This window comes from Heloderma suspectum, chromosome 3 (assembly GCF_057233095.1).
Source record: "Heloderma suspectum isolate Gila_16-S chromosome 3, 16-S_ref, whole genome shotgun sequence".
Lineage (NCBI taxonomy): Eukaryota > Metazoa > Chordata > Lepidosauria > Squamata > Helodermatidae > Heloderma > Heloderma suspectum.
Window position 1 is genome coordinate 97,813,643 of NC_139460.1, and position 22,775 is coordinate 97,836,417.

General features: G+C 43.5%; 1 protein-coding gene across 1 annotated transcript in view; it reads left to right on the forward strand.

Annotated features, from left to right (window-relative positions):
• Positions 1 to 22,775, forward strand: part of CFAP47 (cilia and flagella associated protein 47) — a 410,934-nt gene that overhangs the window by 153,537 nt on the left and 234,622 nt on the right. Inside the window, exons 45-47 of the mRNA XM_084843965.1 lie at positions 449 to 626; positions 20,409 to 20,602; positions 22,609 to 22,752. Of these exons, the coding sequence (XP_084700091.1) occupies positions 449 to 626; positions 20,409 to 20,602; positions 22,609 to 22,752 (516 nt within the window). The remainder of the gene's footprint in view (positions 1 to 448; positions 627 to 20,408; positions 20,603 to 22,608; positions 22,753 to 22,775) is intronic.

The following is a 22,775-nucleotide window of genomic DNA, read 5'->3' on the forward strand; positions in this document are numbered from 1 at the left end:
ATGACTGAAAGTAAAGCAGGGTTTTGAAATGACAAACTATAATTTAGAATATAGATCAGTTAACTGTCAAAGTTTTTTGTGTGTTTTTAATACTGGTGCTTCTTAATATATCTTTCCTTAGGGCATTCAGCATCTCCAGCATTCTCAGACAATATTCATGTATACCTGAAAATCAAAATGCTTATTCTTTATGAAGGCAATTCTTCTTCCTAAACACTTCTTTGTTGTTAGGCATTTGATACCATGACCACACTTTTGGAAAATAGGATGTATACAAGACGCATCTGAGAACATAGACTTCTCAATTACTAGTCCTAACTCTTTAAAGGGGAATCCAATGAATTACATATTGTTATAAGTTTTTCTTTGAACTTTTGTCTCTAAAAGCACGGGATTTTTGTTGCAATTGCACACATTGTTAAAACAAAGACTGTTCTGTTATTTACAGAAAGATGTTCTGCACTACCACCCTAAATTCTCTGAAAAATATATTGAGTACAGTGTTGAAGTAAGCATGCCTGAGTGTTTTGAAATCCCTGCAGAAATACATATACCGGTGTTGGCATCAAGCAGAGTTAATACTTCACAGCCAGGAAATGGAGATAATTGGTCTGCAGAAGAAGCAGGTAACAAGCATCTGATTAGGAAACAAAATCAAATTAAAAGCATTATGTTCTCTGCCGCTCTTTATACATGATCTCTCAGGGTTTCTTGCAGCCAGATATGATCAAAGGCACCATCTGATCTATTGCAAACTTTTACCCTTAAGCTAGTGTGACAGATTTGTCCTTGTCTTGGGATATTATGCTATAGGATTTGGGAATGTAGCTTTGATCATGGATCAGCAGGTAACTCTATCCTATGCATATTCCAGGTACAAAGGTATCACCTAGGAACTGTAAGGTTACAATCTTCCTGGTATTAACAGACAGAGTTTTTAGAAATAAAGGGCTCTGAGATCAGGTGTGTCTTTTCATCTTTTATTTTAAAACATTTCAAGCTGTTTCTACATTTCCTATATAAGAGCATTAAACACACAAGAATGCAAAGTGGTTGTAAGCAAAATACAGTTTAAAACACTCTAAGGGTGCAATCCTATGCATGTTTAGACAGAAGAAAAGTCCTACAATTATCAGCATGGGAGTTGTATGGCTTTTTGTCTGTCTAAACACGTGTAGGATTGTGCCCTTAGTTTTAGGATCAATTGGGAAAAGCCAGGATGAATGGATGATGTCAATTACACTATTTGTTTCAAATGTAATACTTGGATGTTATCTTTTTTTGTTTTAATAATAAAATATTTTTAAATATTAGAAATTGTAGTAAGCAGTTATTCAGCATAGCTTTGCTTGCTGAATTTTTAAAATTCTTTTAAAGAAAAAAACTTTGATTCATTTTTGTAAGTATTTCTATGGTTATCACTAGAATTTGAAGTTCATCTTTATTGTGGATTGTCGGTATTGGTCACACCTTTATTAAAATGAACAGATGAGGACATATAAAGATGCTATGCCCTTTTAAATCTGTGATGTCACAATTTCTTCAAACACAGCCCATTGCATTTGTACATTTAAGGAAAACCAGAAATGACCTGCTTCACAGAGATGTGGGTCATTCAGTGATAGGTGAACTGTGTGTCAGAATAAGTTGCTGTGCAAATAGATGTGCAAATAGGCATGTAAATCTCCAGCATCCAGCAGCCCATCTTGTGCAGATGAAGGATGGCCTAATCCAGCAATTGAATTGAGTGCTTTAGGCCTGCTATTGTGCTTATGGAAGCCTCCACTTTTTCCCACTTGAAAGAGAGAATTCTCTTTCTATGAACTTCTAAGTGAGAAATTAATTGAAGAGGAACTCAGTTCAGTGATTTGGGAGTGGGTTGCATTTTTTAATTTAATTTTGTTTATTTGTTACATTTATATCCCACCCTTTCCTCTAAGGAGCCCAAGGCGCAGCATACAGAATCCTTCTCCTCTCCATTTTATATTCACAACAATCTTGTGAGGTCGGTTAGGCCAAGAGTCAGTGACTGGCCTAAAGTCATCGGTGAGCTTCTTGGCCAAGTGGAGACTTGAACTCAAGTCTCCGCAATCCCAGTCCCACACTCTAACTGCTACACCACACTGGCTCTCAAAATTGAAGGATTTATTAGGAGTGATTTCAGTGGTAAATTAATTCCTTTGCCTGTGAGGTTTTAAATTCTAACAATTGTTTCTAAATTTGTAAATATAAATTAGCACACACAATACATTAGCATATGCTATTTTTGTGGAAATGCATATCCTATTTTTATTGGCACAAATCCTCTTTTGGTGATTTGTAAGTGGCCACCCTAATTGTAGTCTCTTCTAGAACTTAAGCTTAAATAATTTTCACTAGCTTCTGATAGCTTTTCAGAATATTCAGAAAGGTTTGTGCCTGAAAAAAGCTTTAAGGTGGAGCTTTATCAGTATTCTAAAAGTTTGTGCCAATAAGACTCCCACTGAAAGAAATAGAGCTTATGTAGCTGTATGGTACTCCTTCATGGATCACTGCCTTGTTGTGACGAAGGGGCTTGCGTAACTCAGTGAAGCCATAAGCTATGCCATGCAGGGCCACCCAAAACAGATAGGTCATGGCGGAGAGTTCTGACAAAATGTGGTCCACTGGAGAAGGAAATGGCAACCCACTCCAGTATTCCTGCCAAGAAAACCCCATGGAACGTATCACAAGGCTAAAAGATATGACGCCAGAAGATGAGCCCCTCAGGTCGGAAGGTGTCCAATATACTACTGGGGAAGAGCAGAGAGTATTTCCAAGTAGCGCCAGAAAGAGTGAAGCGGCTGGGCCAAAGCCGAAAGGACACTCAGCTGTGGATGTGTCTGCTGGTGAAAAGAAAATCCGATGCTGTAAAGAACAATATTGTTTAGGAACCTGGAATGTAAGATCAATGAATCAAGGTAAGCTGGAGGTGGTCAAACATGAGATGGCAAGATTGAACATCGACATCTTGGGAATCAGTGAACTAAAATGGACAAGCATGGGTGAATTTAATTCAGTTGACCATCATATCTACTACTGTAGGCAAAAATCCCTTAGAAGAAATGGAGTAGCACTCATAGTCAATAAAAGGGTGGGAAAAGCAGTACTGGGGTACAATCTCAAAAACGATAGAATGATCTCAGTACGAATCCAAGGCAAACCATTCAACATCACAGTAATTCAAGTCTATGCTCCAACCACTGAGGCCGAAAAAGCTGAGGTTGATCGGTTCTATGAAGACCTACAAAACCTTCTAGAACTAACACCAAAAAAAGATGTCCTTTTCATCATAGGGGATTGGAATGCTAAAGTAGGAAGTCAAGAAATCACCGGGATAACAGGCAGGCATGGCCTTGGTGTACAAAATGAAGCAGGACAAAGGCTAATAGAGTTTTGCCAAGAGAACACACTGATCATAGCAAACACTCTTTTCCAACAGCACAAGAGGCGACTCTACACATGGACATCGCCAGATGGTCAGTATTGAAATCAGATTGATTATGTCTTTTGCAGCCAAAGATGGAGAAGCTCTATACAGTCTGTAAAAACAAGACCTGGAGCTGACTGTGGCTCAGATCATGAGCTGCTTCTTGCAAAATTTCGGCTTAAATTGAAGAACGTTGGGAAAACCACTAAACCATTCAGGTATGACCTAAATCATTTCCCTTATGAATATACAGTGGATATGATGAATAGATTTCAGGGATTAGACCTGATAGACAGAGTGCCTGAGGAACTATGGACAGAGGTCCGTAATATTGTTCAGGAGGCAGCAACTCAATCCATCCAAAAGAAAAAGAAATGCAAGAAAGCCAAGTGGCTGTCTGATGAGGCTTTACAAGTAGCTGAGGAAAGAAGGGAAGCGAAAAGCAAAGGAGAAAGGGGAATATATATCCCAATGAATGCAGAGTTCCAGAGAATAGCAAGGAGAGACAAGAAGGCCTTCTTAAATGAACAATGCAAAGAAATGGAGGAAAACAACAGAATGGGAAAGACTAGAGATCTTTTCAAGAAAATCGGAGATCTCAAGGGAACGTTTTGTGCAAAGACGGGCATGATAAAGGACAAAGAAGGCAGGGACCTAACAGAAGCAGATGAGATTAAGAAGAGGTGGAAAGAATACACAGAAGAAATATACAGGAAAGATCTGAATGTCCCTGATAGCCATGATAGTGCGGTCACTGAACTTGAGCCGGACATCCTCGAGAGTGAAGTCAAGTGGGCCTTAGGAAGCATTACTAAAAACAAAGCTAGCGGAGATGACAGTATTCCAGCTGAGCTATTTAAAATCCTAAAAGAAGATGCTGTTAAAGTGCTGCACTCAATATGCCAACACAGTTGGAACACTCAACAGTGGCCACAAGACTGGAAAAGGTCAGTTTACATTCCAATTCCAAAGAAGGGCAATGCCAAAGTGTGTTCAAACTACCGTACAATTGCACTCATTTCACATGCCAGCAAGATTATGCCCCAAATCCTACAAGCTAGGCTTCAGCAGCTTGTGAACCGAGAACTACCGGAAGTACAAGCTGGGTTTCGAAGAGGCAGAGGAACTAGAGATCAAATCGCCAACATTTGCTGCATCATGGAGAAAGCAAGAGAATTCCAGAAAAATGGCTATTTCTGCTTCATTGACTGTGCTAAAGCCATTGATTGTATGGATCACAACAAACTCTGGCAAATTCTTAAAGAGATGGGAGTACGAGACCACCTTACCTGTCTCCTGAGAAACCTGTACGAGGGTCAAGAAGCAACAGTAAGAACCGGACATGGAACAACCGATTGGTTCAAAATTGGGAAAGGAGTACAACAAGGCTGTATATTGTCGCCCTGCTTATTTAACTTATATGCAAAGTACAACATGAGAAACGCCAGGTTGGATGAATCACAGGTCGGAATTAAGATTGCTGGGAAAATTATCAACAACCTCAGATACGCAGACGATACCACCCTAATGGCAGAAAGTGAAGAGGATCTAAAGAGCCTCTTGTTGAGGGTGAAAGTGAAGAGTGCAAAAGCTGGTTTGAAACTCAACATGAAAAAAACGAAGATCATGGCATCTGGCCCCATCACTTCCTGGCATATGGAAGGGGAAGAAATGGAAGCAGTGACAGATTTTATTTTCTTGGGCTCCAAGATCACCGCAGACGGTGACTGTAGCCATGAAATTAAAAGACGCTTGCTCCTTGGGATGAAAGCTATGGCAAACCTAGACAGCATAGCAAGAAGCAGAGACATCACCTTGTTGACAAAGGTCCATCTAATCAAAGCTATGGTTTTCCCAGTAGTAACATATGGCTGTGAGAGCTGGACTATAAGGAAGGCTGAGCGCAGAAGAATTGATGCGTTCGATCTGTGGTGCTGGAGAAGACTCTTACGAGTGCCCTGGACTGCAAGGAGGTCAGATCAGTCAATCCTAAAGGAAATCAACCCTGAGTGCTCATTGGAAGGACAGATACTGAAGCTGAAGCTCAAATATTTTGGCCACCTAATGCGAAGAGAAAACTCTCTGAAAAAGACCCTGATGCTGGGAAAGATCGAAGGCAAAAGGAGAAGAGACAGCAGAGGATGAGATGGCTAGATAGCATCACGGATGCAATGAATATGAACTTGAGCACGCTCCGGGAGAGAGCGGAGGACAGGAAGGCCTGGCGTGCTATGGTCCATGGGGTCACAAAGAGTTGGACACGACTTAACGACTGAACAACAAAGCTGTATGGTGAAATGGTCATACAACAAGGCCAATTACTAATTTTGTTATCCAAAAATTTCAATGATTAACATGGTTACTGGAAGTCTCAGCAATGCATATGGAAAGTATTTTGAATATGTAACCACAAAAATAAAACGTTTCAGAATTGTCTACCAGATTTCTGACAAGATATTTTCACAAATTATAAATCTCGAAAGAGTCTTTAGCCTTTTATTTGCAGCACATAAACCACACATTCATCTTGACATTAACACATTTTTTCATGTATCTGGATGAAATAATTTTACATAGTTGCCTGTCCATTTCACACTGTTAGTCATTGCTGCCCTTGTCTTAAGGGTCAATTTAAAGATCACTGAACCATTGCTGTGGCAGTGAAAAGAGTTGGCTTCAAGCCTGTCCAGCCTCTTCAGTGTTCAGAGCACCCAACTGGAATTCGTGACATTTTTTTGCATAAGTCCTCTGTTGTAGTGCTGTGGCATGAAGAAAATACAAAACTGGCTTTTCTTTACCATGTTAAAATACTCCGTCATGGTCTCTGTGCAATCCCAAATATTGGTTCTGTGCTTGCTTAAAGCCTATTTCAGGAAGTTTCCATGGCTAGCCTAGAGTTTTAGTAGGCACCCCGCCCCACTCTCTGATAGCACGCTCAAAGGGTGTGGCTCCTGCTTTCCCCCTCAGTTCCTTTCCAACCCCCACAGTGGGAGCATCAAAGAATGCTCTTCAGCTGGATGAAGGGGGGAGGGACATGTTTTGGAGGGTTTTTTTGCTTTTTTATTATTTATTCTGTCATTCTCTTTTCTTGTATTCATTCTGTCCATTTGACAGTTTGACTTTTCTTCATTTTTCTTCATTCAACCTTTGGTGGGTGGTATTCGCTGGCATATTCCTGGGTTCCTGTTGTCCAGAAGGTTGCCTCACTCCCTTTGCCTCCTGTGTCTGGGCAAAGCTTACCTCATGGATTCATGAAAACACTGTCAAATCTTCACATGGCAAGCTCAGAGAAATAGAATGTCCCACTTGAGGGCTCTCTTTTGAGAGAAGGCACTTGAGGTGGCAGATTCCAGTCACCACATTCCAAGATGTAGACATTCTGTTCTACACCAGCATCTTCCATCACTATATTAATGGATCAGCTTGTTGACGTCATATGCAGTGTCTCTCTAGAGGTGATTTTGACTTCTACAGATCCTGTTACTGTCCTGGGACCGTCGCTTTTAGTATAAGGCTCAGTACTGGTCGACCCTCCTAGTGCCATGGATTACCCTTGACACTGGGCTCTAAGCTTCTAGTCAAGCTGAAATCTACTTTCAAGTGGCACACTTCACTACCTTCAGAGCTGTCTGAAATGAAGGAAAAGAGAAATGTCGGCTTCTATAGGAGACAAAGAGCTAGCCATGCCAGGCCCTTGGGGACTTGATCACTTGTCACAATCAATATGTGACCAATGGGTTCAGCAACTGCTGGACCTAGAGGTGCCTTCTTCTCCTCTGTTGGGAAGGTTTGCCATTACATTGCCTAATATTCCACCAATAGAAAAGGCACCCCCAGCTCTTTTTTTGGATACTGATCAGATGGTTAAAGGTCAGACTTCCTCTGAGAGAAAGGTTATCAACCTCACTCCAGAAGATCCACAGGTAGTGACTACTGCACCTTGTACCAGACATTGTCCTTGGTACTGTTCCCCGAGAGTTACTCATTTCTGTCCCACTCCATCTTGCCAGTCTCCATGTTGGTCACTGTTGCATCAGTACTATCATGCTTATGAACAATCTGAAGCATATTGGTCCCACTCTCACTCACCGTCTGGTTATTGGGAGAGTTATTTTCCATCATGTTTCAAATGGGGAGAGACAAGGAGGTCCCACACACCAGAGATGAAACCTGCTGCTTGCCCTCCATCACAGATGGGAGATAACAAGGGGATTCCTCCCCCTCCACCCATACCCTTGTCAAACAAGCAAACCAACTTATTAAGAGTAGAAATTGTTGCCACCTAAAAGGGACAGATTTAGCCTATAGCTCATACCCACCCCTGTTTTAGTTACAGAGTACTGAATGGCTGTCTGATGAGGCCTTACAAGTAGCTGACGAAAGAAGGGAAGCGAAAAGCAAGGGAGAAAGGGGAAGATATATCCAACTGAATGCAGAGTTCCAGAGAATAGCAAGGAGAGACAAGAAGGCCTTCTTAAATGAACAATGCAAAGAAATGGAGGAAAACAACAGAATGGGAAAGACTAGAGATCTCTTCAAGAAAATCGGAGATCTCAAGGGAACGTTTTGTGCAAAGACGGGCATGATAAAGGACAAAGAAGGCAGGGACCTAACAGAAGCAGATGAGATTAAGAAGAGGTGGAAAGAATACACAGAAGAAATATACAGGAAAGATCTGAATGTCCCTGATAGCCATGATAGTGCGGTCACTGAACTTGAGCCGGACATCCTTGAGAGTGAAGTCAAGTGGGCCTTAGGAAGCATTACTAACAACAAAGCTAGCGGAGATGACAGTATTCCAGCTGAGCTATTTAAAATCCTAAAAGATGATGCTGTTAAAGTGCTGCATTCAATATGCCAACAAATTTGGAACACTCAACAATGGCCGCAAGACTGGAAAAGGTCAGTTTACATTCCAATTCCAAAGAAGGGCAATGCCAAAGAGTGATCAAACTACCGCACAATTGTGCTCATTTCACATGCCAGCAAGGTGATGCTCAAAATCCTACAAGCTAGGCTTCAGCAGTATGCAAACCGAGAACTACCGGAAGTACAAGCTGGGTTTCGAAGAGGCAGAGGAACTAGAAATCAAATTGCCAACATTCGCTGGATCATGGAGAAAGCAAGAGAATTCCAGAAAAACGTCTATTTCTGCTTCATTGACTACGCTAAAGCCTTTGATTGTGTGGATCACAACAAACTGTGGCAAATTCTTAAAGTGATGGGAGTACCAGACTACCTTACCTGTCTCCTGAGAAACCTGTACGAGGGTCAAGAAGCAACAGTAAGAACCAGACATGGAACAACCGAGTGGTTCAAAATTGGGAAAGGAGTACGACAAGGCTGCATATTGTCACCCTGCTTATTTAACTTATATGCAGATTACATCATGAGAAATGCCGGGTTGGATGAATCAGAGGTCGGAATTAAGATTGCCGGGAGAATTATCAACAACCTCCGATATGCAGACGATACCACCCTAATGGCAGAAAGCGAAGAGGATCTAAAGAGCCTCTTGTTGAGGGTGAAAGAGGAGAGTGCAAAAGCTAGTTTGAAACTCAATATTAAAAAAACTAAGATCATGGCATCTGGCCCTATCACTTCCTGGCATATAGATGGGGAAGAAATGGAAGCAGTGACAGATTTTACTTTCTTGGGCTCCAAGATCACCGCAGACAGTGACTGTAGCCATGAAATTAAAAGACGCTTGCTCCTTGGGAGGAAAGCTATGGCAAACCTAGACAGCATAGTAAGAAGCAGAGAAATCACCTTGCTGACAAAGGTCCATCTAATCAAAGCTATGGTTTTCCCAGTAGTAATGTATGGCTGTGAGAGCTGGACTATAAGGAAGGCTGCACACAGAAGAATTGATGCTTTCGAACTGTGGTGCTGGAGAAGACTCTTACGAGTCCCCTGGACTGCAAGGAGGTCAAATCAGTCAATCCTAAAGGAAATCAACCCTGAGTGCTCATTGGAAGGACAGATACTGAAGCTGAAGCTCAAATATTTTGGCCACCTAATGCGAAGAGAAAACTCTCTGAAAAAGACCCTGATGCTGGGAAAGATTGAAGGCAAAAGGAGAAGGGGACGGCAGAGGATGAGATGGCTAGATAGCATTACCGATGCAATGAATATGGACTTGAGCATGCTCCGGGAGAGAGCGCAGGACAGGAAGGCCTGGCGTGCTATGGTCCATGGGGTCATGAAGAGTCAGACACGACTGAATGACTGAACAACAACAACAACACTGAATGTCTATTGATCAACCATGAAAACACACCACATTAAAATATAAACAAATAATTAGGAAAAAGTTCAATAGGCTATTCATGCGTAAGCTGGAAAAAGCATATTAAAATGGTCAGAACCATTAAACCTTTCACAGCATTGAGATATCATTAGCTAATGTCTGCTTTTAAAGGCATAAAACAGGGCAGGGCAACCTCTGGCCTGTGAGCCTAATCTGGTGCACAGAGGTTGCCGATCTGTTCAATGGAGGCTTCAGCTTCTCTGTAGGCCCCTCCCCAAGCCCTGCTTCCTGGCCTGGAGCCTACCAGGTGCGGAGCTTGGTGAAGGGGCAGGGGCAGAGGAATTCCCTTGTTATCTTCCATCTTTGATGAAGGGCAAGCAGCACACAGGTGAATCAGATTGGGGGAGCAGTGGTTTCATCTCTAGTGTGTGGGATCTCCTTGAACCACTCCAGTTAAAACATGACAGGAAATAATGCTTCCAGTAACCAGACGGTGAGTGAGATTGGGACCAATATGCTTTGGATTGTTCGTAATCATGATAGTACTGATGCAACAATGACCATCATGGAGACTGGCAAAATGGAGTGGGACAGAAATTAGCAACTCTCAGGGAACAGTACTGAGGACAAGATCTGGTACAAGGTGCAGTAGTCACTACCTGTGAGGTTGATAACCTTTCTCTCAGAGGCAGACTGACCCTTAACCATTTGATTTTTAGTTGTAAATGAGCATATGGAATGGTTGACATCAACTGAATATATGCATTTTCCCCAGTCTGCTGGTTCTGGTGGCTATGTGCATTCTCCAATATGAACTAGAGTTCTGTAATTACCAAATGGAAGAGAATAGGGCAGCCACTACTTGCTCAATCACCATATGTATATTGGAGCATCCACCGTGGAAGACCGTATTGTGTTTTATTAGGTTTATATCCACCCTATTACAAGGACTCAGGAGGGGTTGCAGTACTGAGTCAATATAAATATATTGCCCCCCAAATCCTAGTATAGGAATGGTGTTCAGTGCTTCATAGGGTATTTATCTTCCTGTCCTTATTCCTGCCTAAACTCTTGTTAAATGAACTTTGGAGCTAGGGATGCTTTTAGTTGCATGCCTCAAGAGGTAGTGAAATGTAGGACAATAGCTACTCCTCCATAGCAAGGGATAAAGCCAAAGCAGGAGTTGTAGGGCAGAAATCTGTTTTTACCATCACGGCTGTCAAGCTGAGATGTTCCATTCTCCAGGGACTGGGTCGGTAGGTACTCATCATGCAGCCATTTATGTGAGTTGTCATCCATGCAGTCCATACAGATTTTAATCATGGCAGCACACCCCTGTGCAAAAATGTTGTACTCAAAGTACTCTTAAACTGTATAAGTGGCTTCTCAGCTTGTGGTGCTCTGCCCATGTGGTTGCACTATGGCAGCTAGCAACATGGGTGGCTGCATGTATGAAGGGGACTCAGGTTTAAAGTATAAAGATTATCAAAGTATGTTTGTGAATATGAGTAGGCTAAAAATGATTTATAAATGTGACACATTGTAATGTTCACATTACTAAAGTTCGCAATAAATAAAACAGACAAACCAACCAGCCAATTGTCCTCCACTAAACTTGTCAGTTTAAAAGTATTGTAAAAGGACTGAATATCATGTCCCAAATTTATTTCTTAGGCTAGAAAATCATTCATAATATGTTGACTTTTATGCTCAGTAGACCTAACTTTGACACATTTATTTTCACTACTCAATTTAGGAGACATTTATGGGGAAAGCAGGGGGGAAATAAAGAGATGAGACACAAGTATTTGGTATGAAATTTGGGCCACATTTATTGAAATTGTTCAGATCTGTGAAGGGCAAACTAAGCAGGCACCTTCTCTAAGCCAGAGTAGCCTGGCATTGTACTGGGCAAGACATTTGCTGTGTCTCTTTGTGGTGTCTTTGATCACCACCCCTCAGGACTCCTCAATTTTGGGACAGGAGGCCTTCCCCTGACACCCCTCCTCAGGCCGCAAAACTCCAAGTGGTTGAGTAGAGTTGACCTCAAAGGCAATCCCTATCTTCCAACTGAGGTCACAAAACCTTGAGCTGGAAGTTTCAGGCCTTATCAGTCAACTGAAACGGTGCCTCCAAATGCTCACCAACCCTATAACCCCCCCAAAGATGCCTGCACAAAACCACCACAGGAGGACGGCAGGCCTCTGCTTAGCTCCCCTCACCTGTGCTGAATTAATTCCAGCACACCCTTGCAGATTGGCCAAAAACAAATAATTCCCTATGTCGGATAGATGGACCCCATCCTGCCTATATACCACGCATATTCCATGCATGGGAAACATCTGGATGTCTTACAATCCCATCACACTGACTGGATAAGGAATTACCTATTCACCTTCTTGCGGGCCCTGTTCAGGGCCCAAGGATCCATACCATCCCTCTGTACCCACAAATAAGCACACGCATTGGCTCCCAGCCATTCCAGTGATCTAGGAAACAAAACTGAACATGTGGGAAACAAGACAGAACATGAAACTAGTGCCCAGGTAGTGGCCTCACAAAGGCCCTATAAGCCTTGAAGTGCCACCTACCCACTCACTGCACCTTATCCACTGAAAAACCAATAGATGCAGCCGTTGAAGCAGCCCCAATGCGAAATGCATTTGAACAAAAACGAAACGCACCTAAACTGAGACCCTTCAAGGCCAGCTTCGTGGGGCAGGGAAAAGAGACACCTGCATCCCTCTACCACATTGAACAATCTTAGACCTCCGCAGTTGGATGTGTACAACCAATTGCAAAAGTTGAATATCCCTAAATTGTAATGTTCACCCCGACTGATCACCCTTGGCTCCCACAAGTCCGAGATCTGGAATGCTCTGAAAAATGCTGTCAAGGCAGCAGCATGGAAAAGGATAGCCTCGTACTGAGAGTTACACAGAGGTGGTCACAGACCCAGCAATATATCTGGCGTCAGAGGAAGCCGAGAGTCAGGTACTGCTGGAGATACCCTTGCCCAACCCTAAAGAGCTCACTGAACCATAAAACCAACAGTGTTGGTGGGCACATCCTTCAGTTTGGACCAAAAGGCAAGTGCTGAGAGCTTACTTCCAGTGGTCCGAGCAGAAAGGCCTCTCTTCTGAGCATGAACACAGAATTGCAAGAGGCCTCTACTGGAATGGGCCATATCTGTTGCAGCTGTAAGGAAGCCTTGAAAGCCTACCTGCCTCGAAGTAAGAAGCCTTCGTGCTAGGTGCTATGGATCGCAACATGGCCCGCTCAGCCTCATTCCACCACTCTCCCAAAGCTCGGCTGGCATGGTCTCCGGCACTTCCTGTACCCAGGGAGCTGGGTCTCAAAACCTCTGTACCTGGTTACGCAACAAAGCATTGGCAATGGCATTGTCCAAGCCAGGGATATGCTGTGCCTGGAACAAAATATCAAACCTGAGGCATTGCAAAGTGAATGCCTTGACTAAAACTGTTACTCTGTGATTATGGAATGACAGGGAATTAATGACCTGGACTGTGGCCTGGTTGTCGCAGCAAAAGTGCACTACAGAGTTCGACAACTGTTCAGCCCACAAACATGCTGCCATGTAGATGGGGAAGAATTAAAAAAAAAAGTGAGATCCCTACTAATGCCTGCAGGTAACCAATCCTCAGGCCACAGCCCGGAGCACTGGCGATCCCAGAAAATGGCTCCGAAACCAAAGGCACCAGATGTGTCAGAGTGTATCTGTAGCTCAGCTGCCAATAATAGCTCCCGTCTCCAGAAGGAAATGCCATTAAACTTGTTGAGAAAGCACAGCCAAACCTGCAAGTCTGCCTTCATGCAGAAGACACTCTGATGCGATGGTGTGTAAACGTAAGCCCTGCGTAGCCCCACACAGGCGCCTCAGGAACACCCTGCCAGGTGCTGTCACCCTGCAAGTGAAATTAAGATGCCCAGCAACTTCCTGTAGGGTATGAAATGCCATTTTTTTTAAGCTCTAAACACAACTGAAATTCGTTCCTTCAAGGCCAAAAGCTTATTGCTAGGGAACCTGCAAGATTGAGCGACAGAATTCAACTCAGTCCCAAGAAACAGAATAACTGATAAGGGGCCCTCTGTATTCTCCTTAACCAAAGGAACCCCCAATTCCTCCGACAAGGCAGAAAACTCCTGCATTTAGTAGGCATGCTGGGTAGAATCCCCAGGGCCAGCAAATAAAAATAATCAAGGTAATGTACAGTACTCTATAACCCTGACCTATCTCTAAGAGCCCACTCCAGAAAGGAGCTGAATTTCTGAAACATAGCATAGGAAATAGAGCACCCCATAGGGAGAGCTCTATCCACGTAAAATTGGATAGAAAGCAGAACTCTGAAAGCAGAACCCGAAGAGATCAAAATAATCAGGACAGATAGGTAAAAGGCGGAACGGCAATTACTGCATTTGCCCATGAGGGCCCCATGACCACGGACCCTTACGATGGAAACTGCAGAATCAAAAGATGCACAATGTACAGAGCAAAGGTGCTCCGGAATAGTATCATTCACTGATCCCTCATTTGGAAAAGACAGGTTATGAATCAACCTGTATTCTCCAGGTGCCTTTTTAGGCACTATACCCAGGGGAGTCACTTTAAGATTGGTCCATTTTCTGCCCCTCCTATTACCAATGACCCTGCCAGCAGCCACCGCTTTATCATTTTTCCCCCTGACCAAATGTTCAAAACGTGGGATCGATTTCTGGTTCCAGGGAAACTGAGCACGATGCTGGCCCTGAAAATAAATCCGGAATGCCTCAGAAAACTGCTTCTCCATATCAGAAGGCACCTAAGATGCTCTAGTCTAACCAGGCTGGGACCCTTTTGGAGGGGGCTGCTGCCCCCGCCTGGTTTCCTATTACCCTGCCCCTCATGGCTTGCTCCCTACCAACCTCTAGTCTTGGGGCAACTAATACAACTGTGTTGTCCCCCACAAATCATTTCATATGCAGGCTGCCTTAGACCCTGCCTTGCGTTGGGATGCCAAGGATCATGACCTGTGGCTCCAGTTTATGACCCCAGCTAGGCAAGGCAGAACTTGCATGAGGGTTTAGAACAGGTGCCCCTGGAACTAAATTCCCAACAGAGCAAGTGGTGTTGAACCACTTGCCCTGCTCTGGCCTTAAGGGCTGAAGCAGGCTGCTGTTTACATATTATGTGGCCACCATCTGACCTGTCCCCAAACCTTGCCTAGCTGGGGTCATAAACTGGAGCCACAGGTCATGATCCTTGGCATCCCAATGCAGGGCAGGGTCTAAGGCAGCTTGCATATGAAATGATTCATCGGAGGCCAGCCAAGCCCTGCCCTCATATTCCATATAGATCCTGTAGATGATATCCAAATATTTAGTCAGAATCCAACCCCTCTCTGGGTATTTTTGCTGTATAATACCCATATAGATGAGAAAACCAGACAACCAATTAGCCCAGTGCAAGAGACCTTATGCCTAACCCGCTCCTGGTCCTTGTCGCTGGACTTCTCCTTGTCCTTCGATTCCGATTCCTGGAATAACAAGGAGAATACATCCACAAATTCCCCTTTCAATATTTTTTCCCTGGTTGCAGGCAATAAGTGATACCCAAGGGGCATAGATGTACTCCCAGTTGGAATTGCATCTTTACTAGCCTTGGTATAAGGAACATTGTTAGCCATGGCCGACTGCCAGAGCCACAGGGTTGCTGATTACAGTGCTATGCCAAACAGCTTGTGCAAGCTGCTGTGACAGACGAGGCCTGCTGAGAAGCAGGCTCAGAAGGGGTCACAATAGGAGCAGTAACCACTGAAGTTGGCGGGAGTTGAATGGCCCCAGCCCCGGCCCCAGATGCGGTATCAGACTCCCTGGTAACAGCGGTAGATGGGGGGGTTAGCTCGTACAGGGACCTGTTCGGAATGCAAAGTAACACCAGATCCAGGATTGGTGTCACCATGGTAACAGCTGTGCTGGAAACACCAGACAGGCCCCCAGGAAGAGGTAGCACGGCCCCCAAGGTCTGGGCAGTAGGAACATCCCCCTTTGAGGCAAAGGCCAACCCATTGCAGACATCCAGGGAAGCCACTCCCAAGGCATAAATGGGCCTTATCCTTGCCAAGGGACGATTGCCTCAGCAACGCACTCTCACCTTGGCCCTGAAAGGTTACTGCAGAAGAATCGGGTATCTGTCCCAGGCCAGGTGCCACCAGGCCAGCAGATGTGGAGGCAAACTTACTGGAGACTGGAATTGCAGCTGAAACTGACGCTGGCTCTTGTATAGGGTCCCTGGACAAAGAAACATTCCATTGGCGCTGCTGCTTGCACTTGAACAGAGCTAGGAGATGCCTCCAGAGCATCCAACCTGTCTGGAATGGAAAGCAAGAGGTTCTTCTGAGCCTGCTTCCTAGTTAAGCTTGACCCAGAATTCCTAACGCTCTGTTGAAGAGGAATGACTGATGCAGAAATTTCCCTATCCTTTTCAACTGCCTTTAACCTGGAAAGAAGCACAGCCATATTGGGACTATCATCCTCAGACAAGGATGAATCAGCCCTATGAAACTGCTGTTTATCGGGGGGGGGGGCCTTCCCCCTCCCCTTCTTCCCCCCAATCCCCTTCTTAGATGGAATCCTGGCAGAGAATAATAAAACCAATAGGCCCATCCAGATACAGCTATTAAGAAAGAAGATGAAGGATTACAAAATTTTCAAAGGCCCACCAGGGCTAGCACTGATGCCCTAAAACGGCAGTGTGTGTATGTGTTGATACTCAGAGGCAACCCTGGGAATGTCTTCCAGAAGGGCCAGAAATTTTCCGCCTACAAGGTGATTCAACCCCAAACGCTGTTACCCTGCCGGGCTCTACCCTCCACTGAGCAAAAAACCTGGGAGGGGATGCCCAGTCTACTGGCTGAAATGCTGAGAGACAAACCAAATTGGAGGAGGGGGGTGAGGCCCTGGAGGCCCACCCAACAAATCTTGGACCTACAGGCCCAGTAGAAGCTTGAAAGCCTCCCACTTTGCACTGAGACAGGCCGTGCTGCCTGGCGAGTGGGGAACACCACCACCCAAAGCTGCTGCCGCCACTCAAATCAAGCCCCACACAGCCCCAGAAGCCACAACGCCAGCCTCAGAAGCTGAGAGGAGGTGAGCTGCCCAACTCTGAAGAGGGAGGGGGGCAAAGCCGCCCAGCTCCCTGCAGTTGGCTACTTCTTTGCCAGCTGCAGGAGCTCATGTTCCACTTGCTCTGCAGCCATGCTTCAAAGAGGCAGAAGGGAGGGGCCCCTCAGCCTAAAATGCCCGGTAAGCCCCTCCCCTCTCCAGTGGTGCCACCCAGGAACACCAATAGCATTCCATTTGTCTCCTCTACCCCCCCCCCCGCAAAATCCTCCCTGTGGCCAGGCAAGCTGGACACAGGGAGAAGGTACAAATATTTACATACTTAATAACACTATTTAGAAAGCATTATTTCCTGAATATCTCTGTATATATGTAAAATACACCTTCATATTATTTCAAGAACAGTTTATCATCTTTTTGTCTATATGCCTTATGAATTTTGCCTCAGATACTTGTTCAGTGTTGAGTGTAATCAGAACCATCTTTTATTTCAAAGTAATTTCCTGGAGCTTTAACCTGTTCGCCAATATAATGTTATTGTGATCCTGTTTCTCTTCTGGTAAAGTTCCATGGGGTGGTATATTTTATTTTACATACCAAGCATGATAATAGGCAAGGTTCTCTCACAAGTTTATCTCTTTTCCTTTATTAATATACTTATATTTTCTTAAGTTTTATGTGTTCTAACTTCCAAACTTTTTGAGATGTGTATTAGTATTCTGATCTCAGATTAGCAGTAGTATTTAGGTGTAGTTATGGACATCTGTCTAATCATGTGTCACAACTAGTGATTTTAGAAGCAGATGTTCACCCCCATGTTTCATTAAAAGACATATCCAGCCAATTCAGTAAGGTTCAGATGAGCATTTTGATGCTGATGGAGATGTGAATTCAGATGTGCATCAACAACAGCAATACATGTGGAGGGCTGCTTATGTGTACAGATCTTTTGTTTTGGACGGGAGCAACCACGTTTACAATAGTATTATCACAGAACATCAGACCCCCCACTACTACTACTACTTACCCTGGTGTACAGTGGAAGCAGGATATGAGCTGAACTACTTATTGCCCTGCTGTAATGGAAATGAATTGTTTGCAGTGAGCAAAATACAACTCTTCTGGTCATTAAATTTTAACCTCTTGGTTGCTGTACTGAGGGTTGCTGTAGTTGAGGTGTCAGATCCAGAATGCAAGTTTATCATGAAAAGCAGCCCTTAGTGTGGGCAAAGATGTTATTTGGTGTGCCATAAAACCTGCAAATTACGATGTGTGCCCAATCCCTGGTAACTATTCGGAGAAAGAATAGAGCATAGGGGGTTAGGGAAATTGGTCCTGTACTGATGATAATGTGGGCATATTACCTAAAAATTATTCCTGTTACTACAGTTTCTCCTTTAGTATATTCATGCTGACAATAATTGCAAATATTTCTATGTAAAGAAATGAAGTGAGTTTTGTACTCAAGTATTGAATGTACTTATGCTATATACCGCAAGGTTGATACATCACTTAATTTACGTATTTTCTGCGCTGCTGTGTCTTGCATGAATGATAAGAGATGGTTACAATCTAATTCAAAGGAAATATATTTATGAGCCAGGAATAAGTGAGTGAGTTTTATTACTTGTATAACTGACAAATGTGGGACGTTTTTGTGGAAGATAGCTGGTGGGGATAATAACTTGGTGACAAAACAGAAAAGAGGTAATAATTCATAAATTAGCAGGTCATTAATCTTGCCTTTATGAGAGAACAAGCTAATTTATTTCAGAGAGTTTGAACCTGAGGTGCAATCTATAATCTGTTTGATAGCCTGGTAATGTTGGAGGCACATAATATTATGCTGTGTTATTCCTTTCCTGAATTTGAGCTTTTTCAAAAGAAATAAGAGTTCAAGCGAGGAAAGTATTAACTCCAGAAACTGTGATATCCTTTTGTTTCCAACTACCAGTTGTGAAAGGCCTTTGACTTGCCACTGAAAACCATTTTGTACCAGGAAAGCCCAATTGCCAGTGAAGACACCGTACGTAGCCATTTAAATCTGGAATTAGCTACTGTATTTTCACACAAAGTAGTGGATAGAAGGAACACTCTTTAAGGTTTATCCAGAATTTCTGAGGGCAGTACAATGACAGTGCAAACTTATGTGTGCCAACTGAGAAGTCCCATTTAGTTCAGTGGGACTTGCTCCCAGGTAAGTGGGTATAGGATTGCAGTGTTAGCCATGTTGCCTTGTGGGGGCCTCCTCCAGCTTTCTAGACCTTCATTTTTGGCACAGTCCTGCCATAGCTCAACTGAGGATGTCCCACTTTTTTGACGTTAAAAGCAGCTGCAGAGGAAACTGAACCATATTGGGGCTGAGGTATTGAGGGAGGAAAGGCTAACTTTCCCCTTCTGTGATTTTGCCAATCTAAATAGTTTCTCAGAGCTACTACTTGGTGCATAGGAAATAATATAAGCTACTCATATAGTACCTATATGTTTTTCTTCTCAGGTCAATAGATTTGTGTGTGTGATTTAAATTGGGAAAATTACCTAAGGGGAAAGGGTTAAGAACTCCTTTTCCAGTGCCACAAGACTGATGTGGTTTGCTCATTCCACCACAGATGCTTTTAACTACCCCCCTCGCAAAGATCTTAATCGCAGATCTCCTTCATCATATCTTCTTAGACTATGGATTCACAGATATGTGTGGATTCACATGCAGAAATCCTTATAGCTCTTCCAATGTTTCTTTCAAAGATTCTCTGTGAGATTTATGAGAAGAAGGTATGTAGCTTGTACAACTGAAGGCTGCTATCTTCCTGTTCTGTCACTTCATTTACAGCAATTTACAGAGGTGTTCAGAGGGTAGCCATGTTAGTCTACTGCAGCAAAAATGAGTCTTGCGGCGCCTTAAAGACTAGCAAATTTATTTTATTTGCTAGCTATATGTTTATTTTAGCATCTGATAAAATGGACCAGTCCATGAAAGCTTATTCCAACATGAAATTGTTAATCTTTAAGGTGCTGCAAGAATCTTTGTTATCTTAGAGGTGTTGTTGCAGGTAATGTGATAAGCCAGTAGCTTTGGTATGTGAAGCCACTTTCACAAAAGATGCTTAAATCAGTGTTATTGTTGTTGTTGTTGTTGTTGTAATGTACAGTGGTAGTACATTGACCTGCATCATGCATCTTGAGATATAACATTTTCATGTGTGTGAATGCGTGTAAACAGTTGTGTAATCAGGTAATCCCTTTTAAATAGTGGGAATAACTTCCTCTTAACAATATCATGTAACTAGCCCCAATCCAGAACTGATAACTTTATAACTGTATAAATAGGTAGTAGCAAAAGCCTAATTATTCTTATTCAGATTCCTAATTGCAGCTGTTTACTCCATATAAGAGTTGTGAAACTGATTGGACCAGAATTTGTAAATTTTGACTATTTTACTCAGTTTCCATATAGTTGCAAGTGTCCCATCAGATTAAAAAAGCGCGCTTTGTCCATTTTTTAAAAGAGGTTTCAGGCATCTTCAGTATATCTGTAGGTTTATAGTACAGTTTGTGTACACAGTCCAAAACAATTAATTTTTTTCCCCACAGGAGAAGATGCAGTTGAGCTTCCCATAACGTTTACGCCTCAATATCCTGGCCGATATCCTTGCCAGATTCTTCTACAGTCTATGTATGACATGCGGCTCTTTAAGATAGAATGTGTGGTGAATACACATACTGCTGAGGCTGAACTAGAGTTTGTGACTCCAGCATTTCAAGCAGTGACTCAAGACATCCCAATAGTATGTCCATTTGCTTCATAAAAGTTAAATAAGGCTGGTCATTACTGGATTCAAAATACTGGCATAGCAAAAACAAAAAATGTATTTGTGTAAATAGATGGAAAATAGGGCTGGGAACTCTTCCTGCATTTAGTTAATATGTTTATTTATTACATTTCTTTACCTCCCAAGAGCTGAAGGTCTCTAGGAGGTTTGCAACAATTAAAACCATAAAATACTATGTAAGATACTTCATAAAAGTTTCAACGTTTCAAACTACAGTATAAAATAAAAGTAATAAAAGTTCATTTACTGTGAAGATCTTGTATAACTTTTGGCCATGTGTATAATTGCACTAAAATAGTAGAAAAACACACTGGCTTATCCTAAGCTAAATTAGCTTAAAGACATTCATGGAAGGTCCTCTTCTCCCCCTACAATTATCTGCACCCCCTGAAACACGTCTTTGGAAAGTCAGGAGAACCCTCCTGAAAAATGTCAGAGTGAGGGGCTGCTGGGAGAAGGGAAAATCACCCCCAGTTGGTCAGAGTTCTGCCCCCCATGCCATATCCCACATTATTCAGAAGGGCTCCCAACCCTCCAGAGAAACTTTTCAGGGCACACAAGTGGCTCCTGGGGGGAAGGGGGGGGGCAGGAAATGTTCCTTCTGTGAACTTCTTTAAGGATGCAATCCTATGTCCGCTAGACAGTGGCTAGACGGCCATAGGATTTTTCATTTTCTGGGAACCAAGCTTGGAGCCAGTGCTCTGAGGTCAGTTCCAAGAAAACCATCTCCCTTCCCTCTCTCCTGCTGCCTCATAGGCAGCGTGGTTCAGCCCTGGCTCCATGCTCATAAGAGCAGTGCAGAGCAGCCAAAAAAGGATGTCCTTGGGGGTGGGGAGGGGATGGTGGAAGTGCTGTTACAATGCTTCCTATGTGCCATCCAGCCTCCCCCCTTGCTCTGAAGTGCTCTAGCTAGACAGCCGAAATCAGCCATTTAGCTGCAAGAGAAGTTCCCCTCCACTCTCTGCCCGCCCTGCATTGGATAGTCGGCCGCGTCCAAGTTTGGAGGTGGTCGACTATCCCCATAGGATTGTGCCTATGGTTACTAAGTTACTTTTGGATCCAAGCCATTGTCTGTATGATTCAACCCATGGAAGCTAAGTTATGCATTCCAAAGTCCAGTCTAGCAAGCAACACTAGGTACTGTATAAGTCTCACAGATAAGCTTACATTCAAACCCCACATTTCCCAGGAGACCTTCAGCTTACTTAGAGTGCAATCCCATCTAGATAGGCGTCCGCCTCCGAACTCAGAGGCAACCGCCGATCCAATGCAGGGCAGGAGAAGCACGGAGGGGATTGTTCCCTCCGTGCTCCTCCTGCCTTGCATTTTCAGCTAGACAGCCGATTGTGGCTGTCTAGCTGCGGGAGGGCTGAGTGGGGAAAGAGGCTGTGGTACGACACATTGGGTATGTCATACAGGCATTTCCGCCCTCCCCACCCCAGAACCCCCCCCCAGACACGCCCCTTTTCGGCCGCTCCGCACTCCTCTTGCGAGTGTGGAGGACAGGGCTGTTCTGCACTGCCTCCAAGGCAGCGTGGAAGTGGGGGGAGATCGGTTCCTGGAAAACAGGATATCCTATGGCCATCTAGCTGCTGTCTAGCAGCCATACGATTGCTCCCTTAATCCTTATTCCCAGTTGTAACCAAGTTTAAGTACATGTAACTATATTTGATCAAATCCATCCCTTGCTAGACTTGTTCCTTCTCCTATTCTCTTGCTGTTCTCTCCCCTGTTGTTTATTTTATCATGTAAGTTGCTAATGGTGCTATAGTAATAATAATAATAATAATGGAAACTTTCCACTCTATTTAAAAAATAAAATAATATCCCAGAGCTTTAGTATCTTGATATTGCAGTCTTGAGTTGAGATTCTTTTTATTATCCATTACACTATGCAGTCTTCTGGCAGCACATATTTGTTGTGTCTTCAGAGATTTTGTTTGGATGCCTTTCTGTTTCAGACTAACATGAGTCAACAAGATTGGAAACTTAAAGCCAATTTAAAGGGATGCTGTTTCTTTGGCCCTCCTCTTATATATGTAGCCCCAGGCGAAACAACTCCTTATACTCTCATGTTCAAGCCAACTGCCGAATGTGTAACCAAGGTAAGAGAGCAAAATGTCACTTT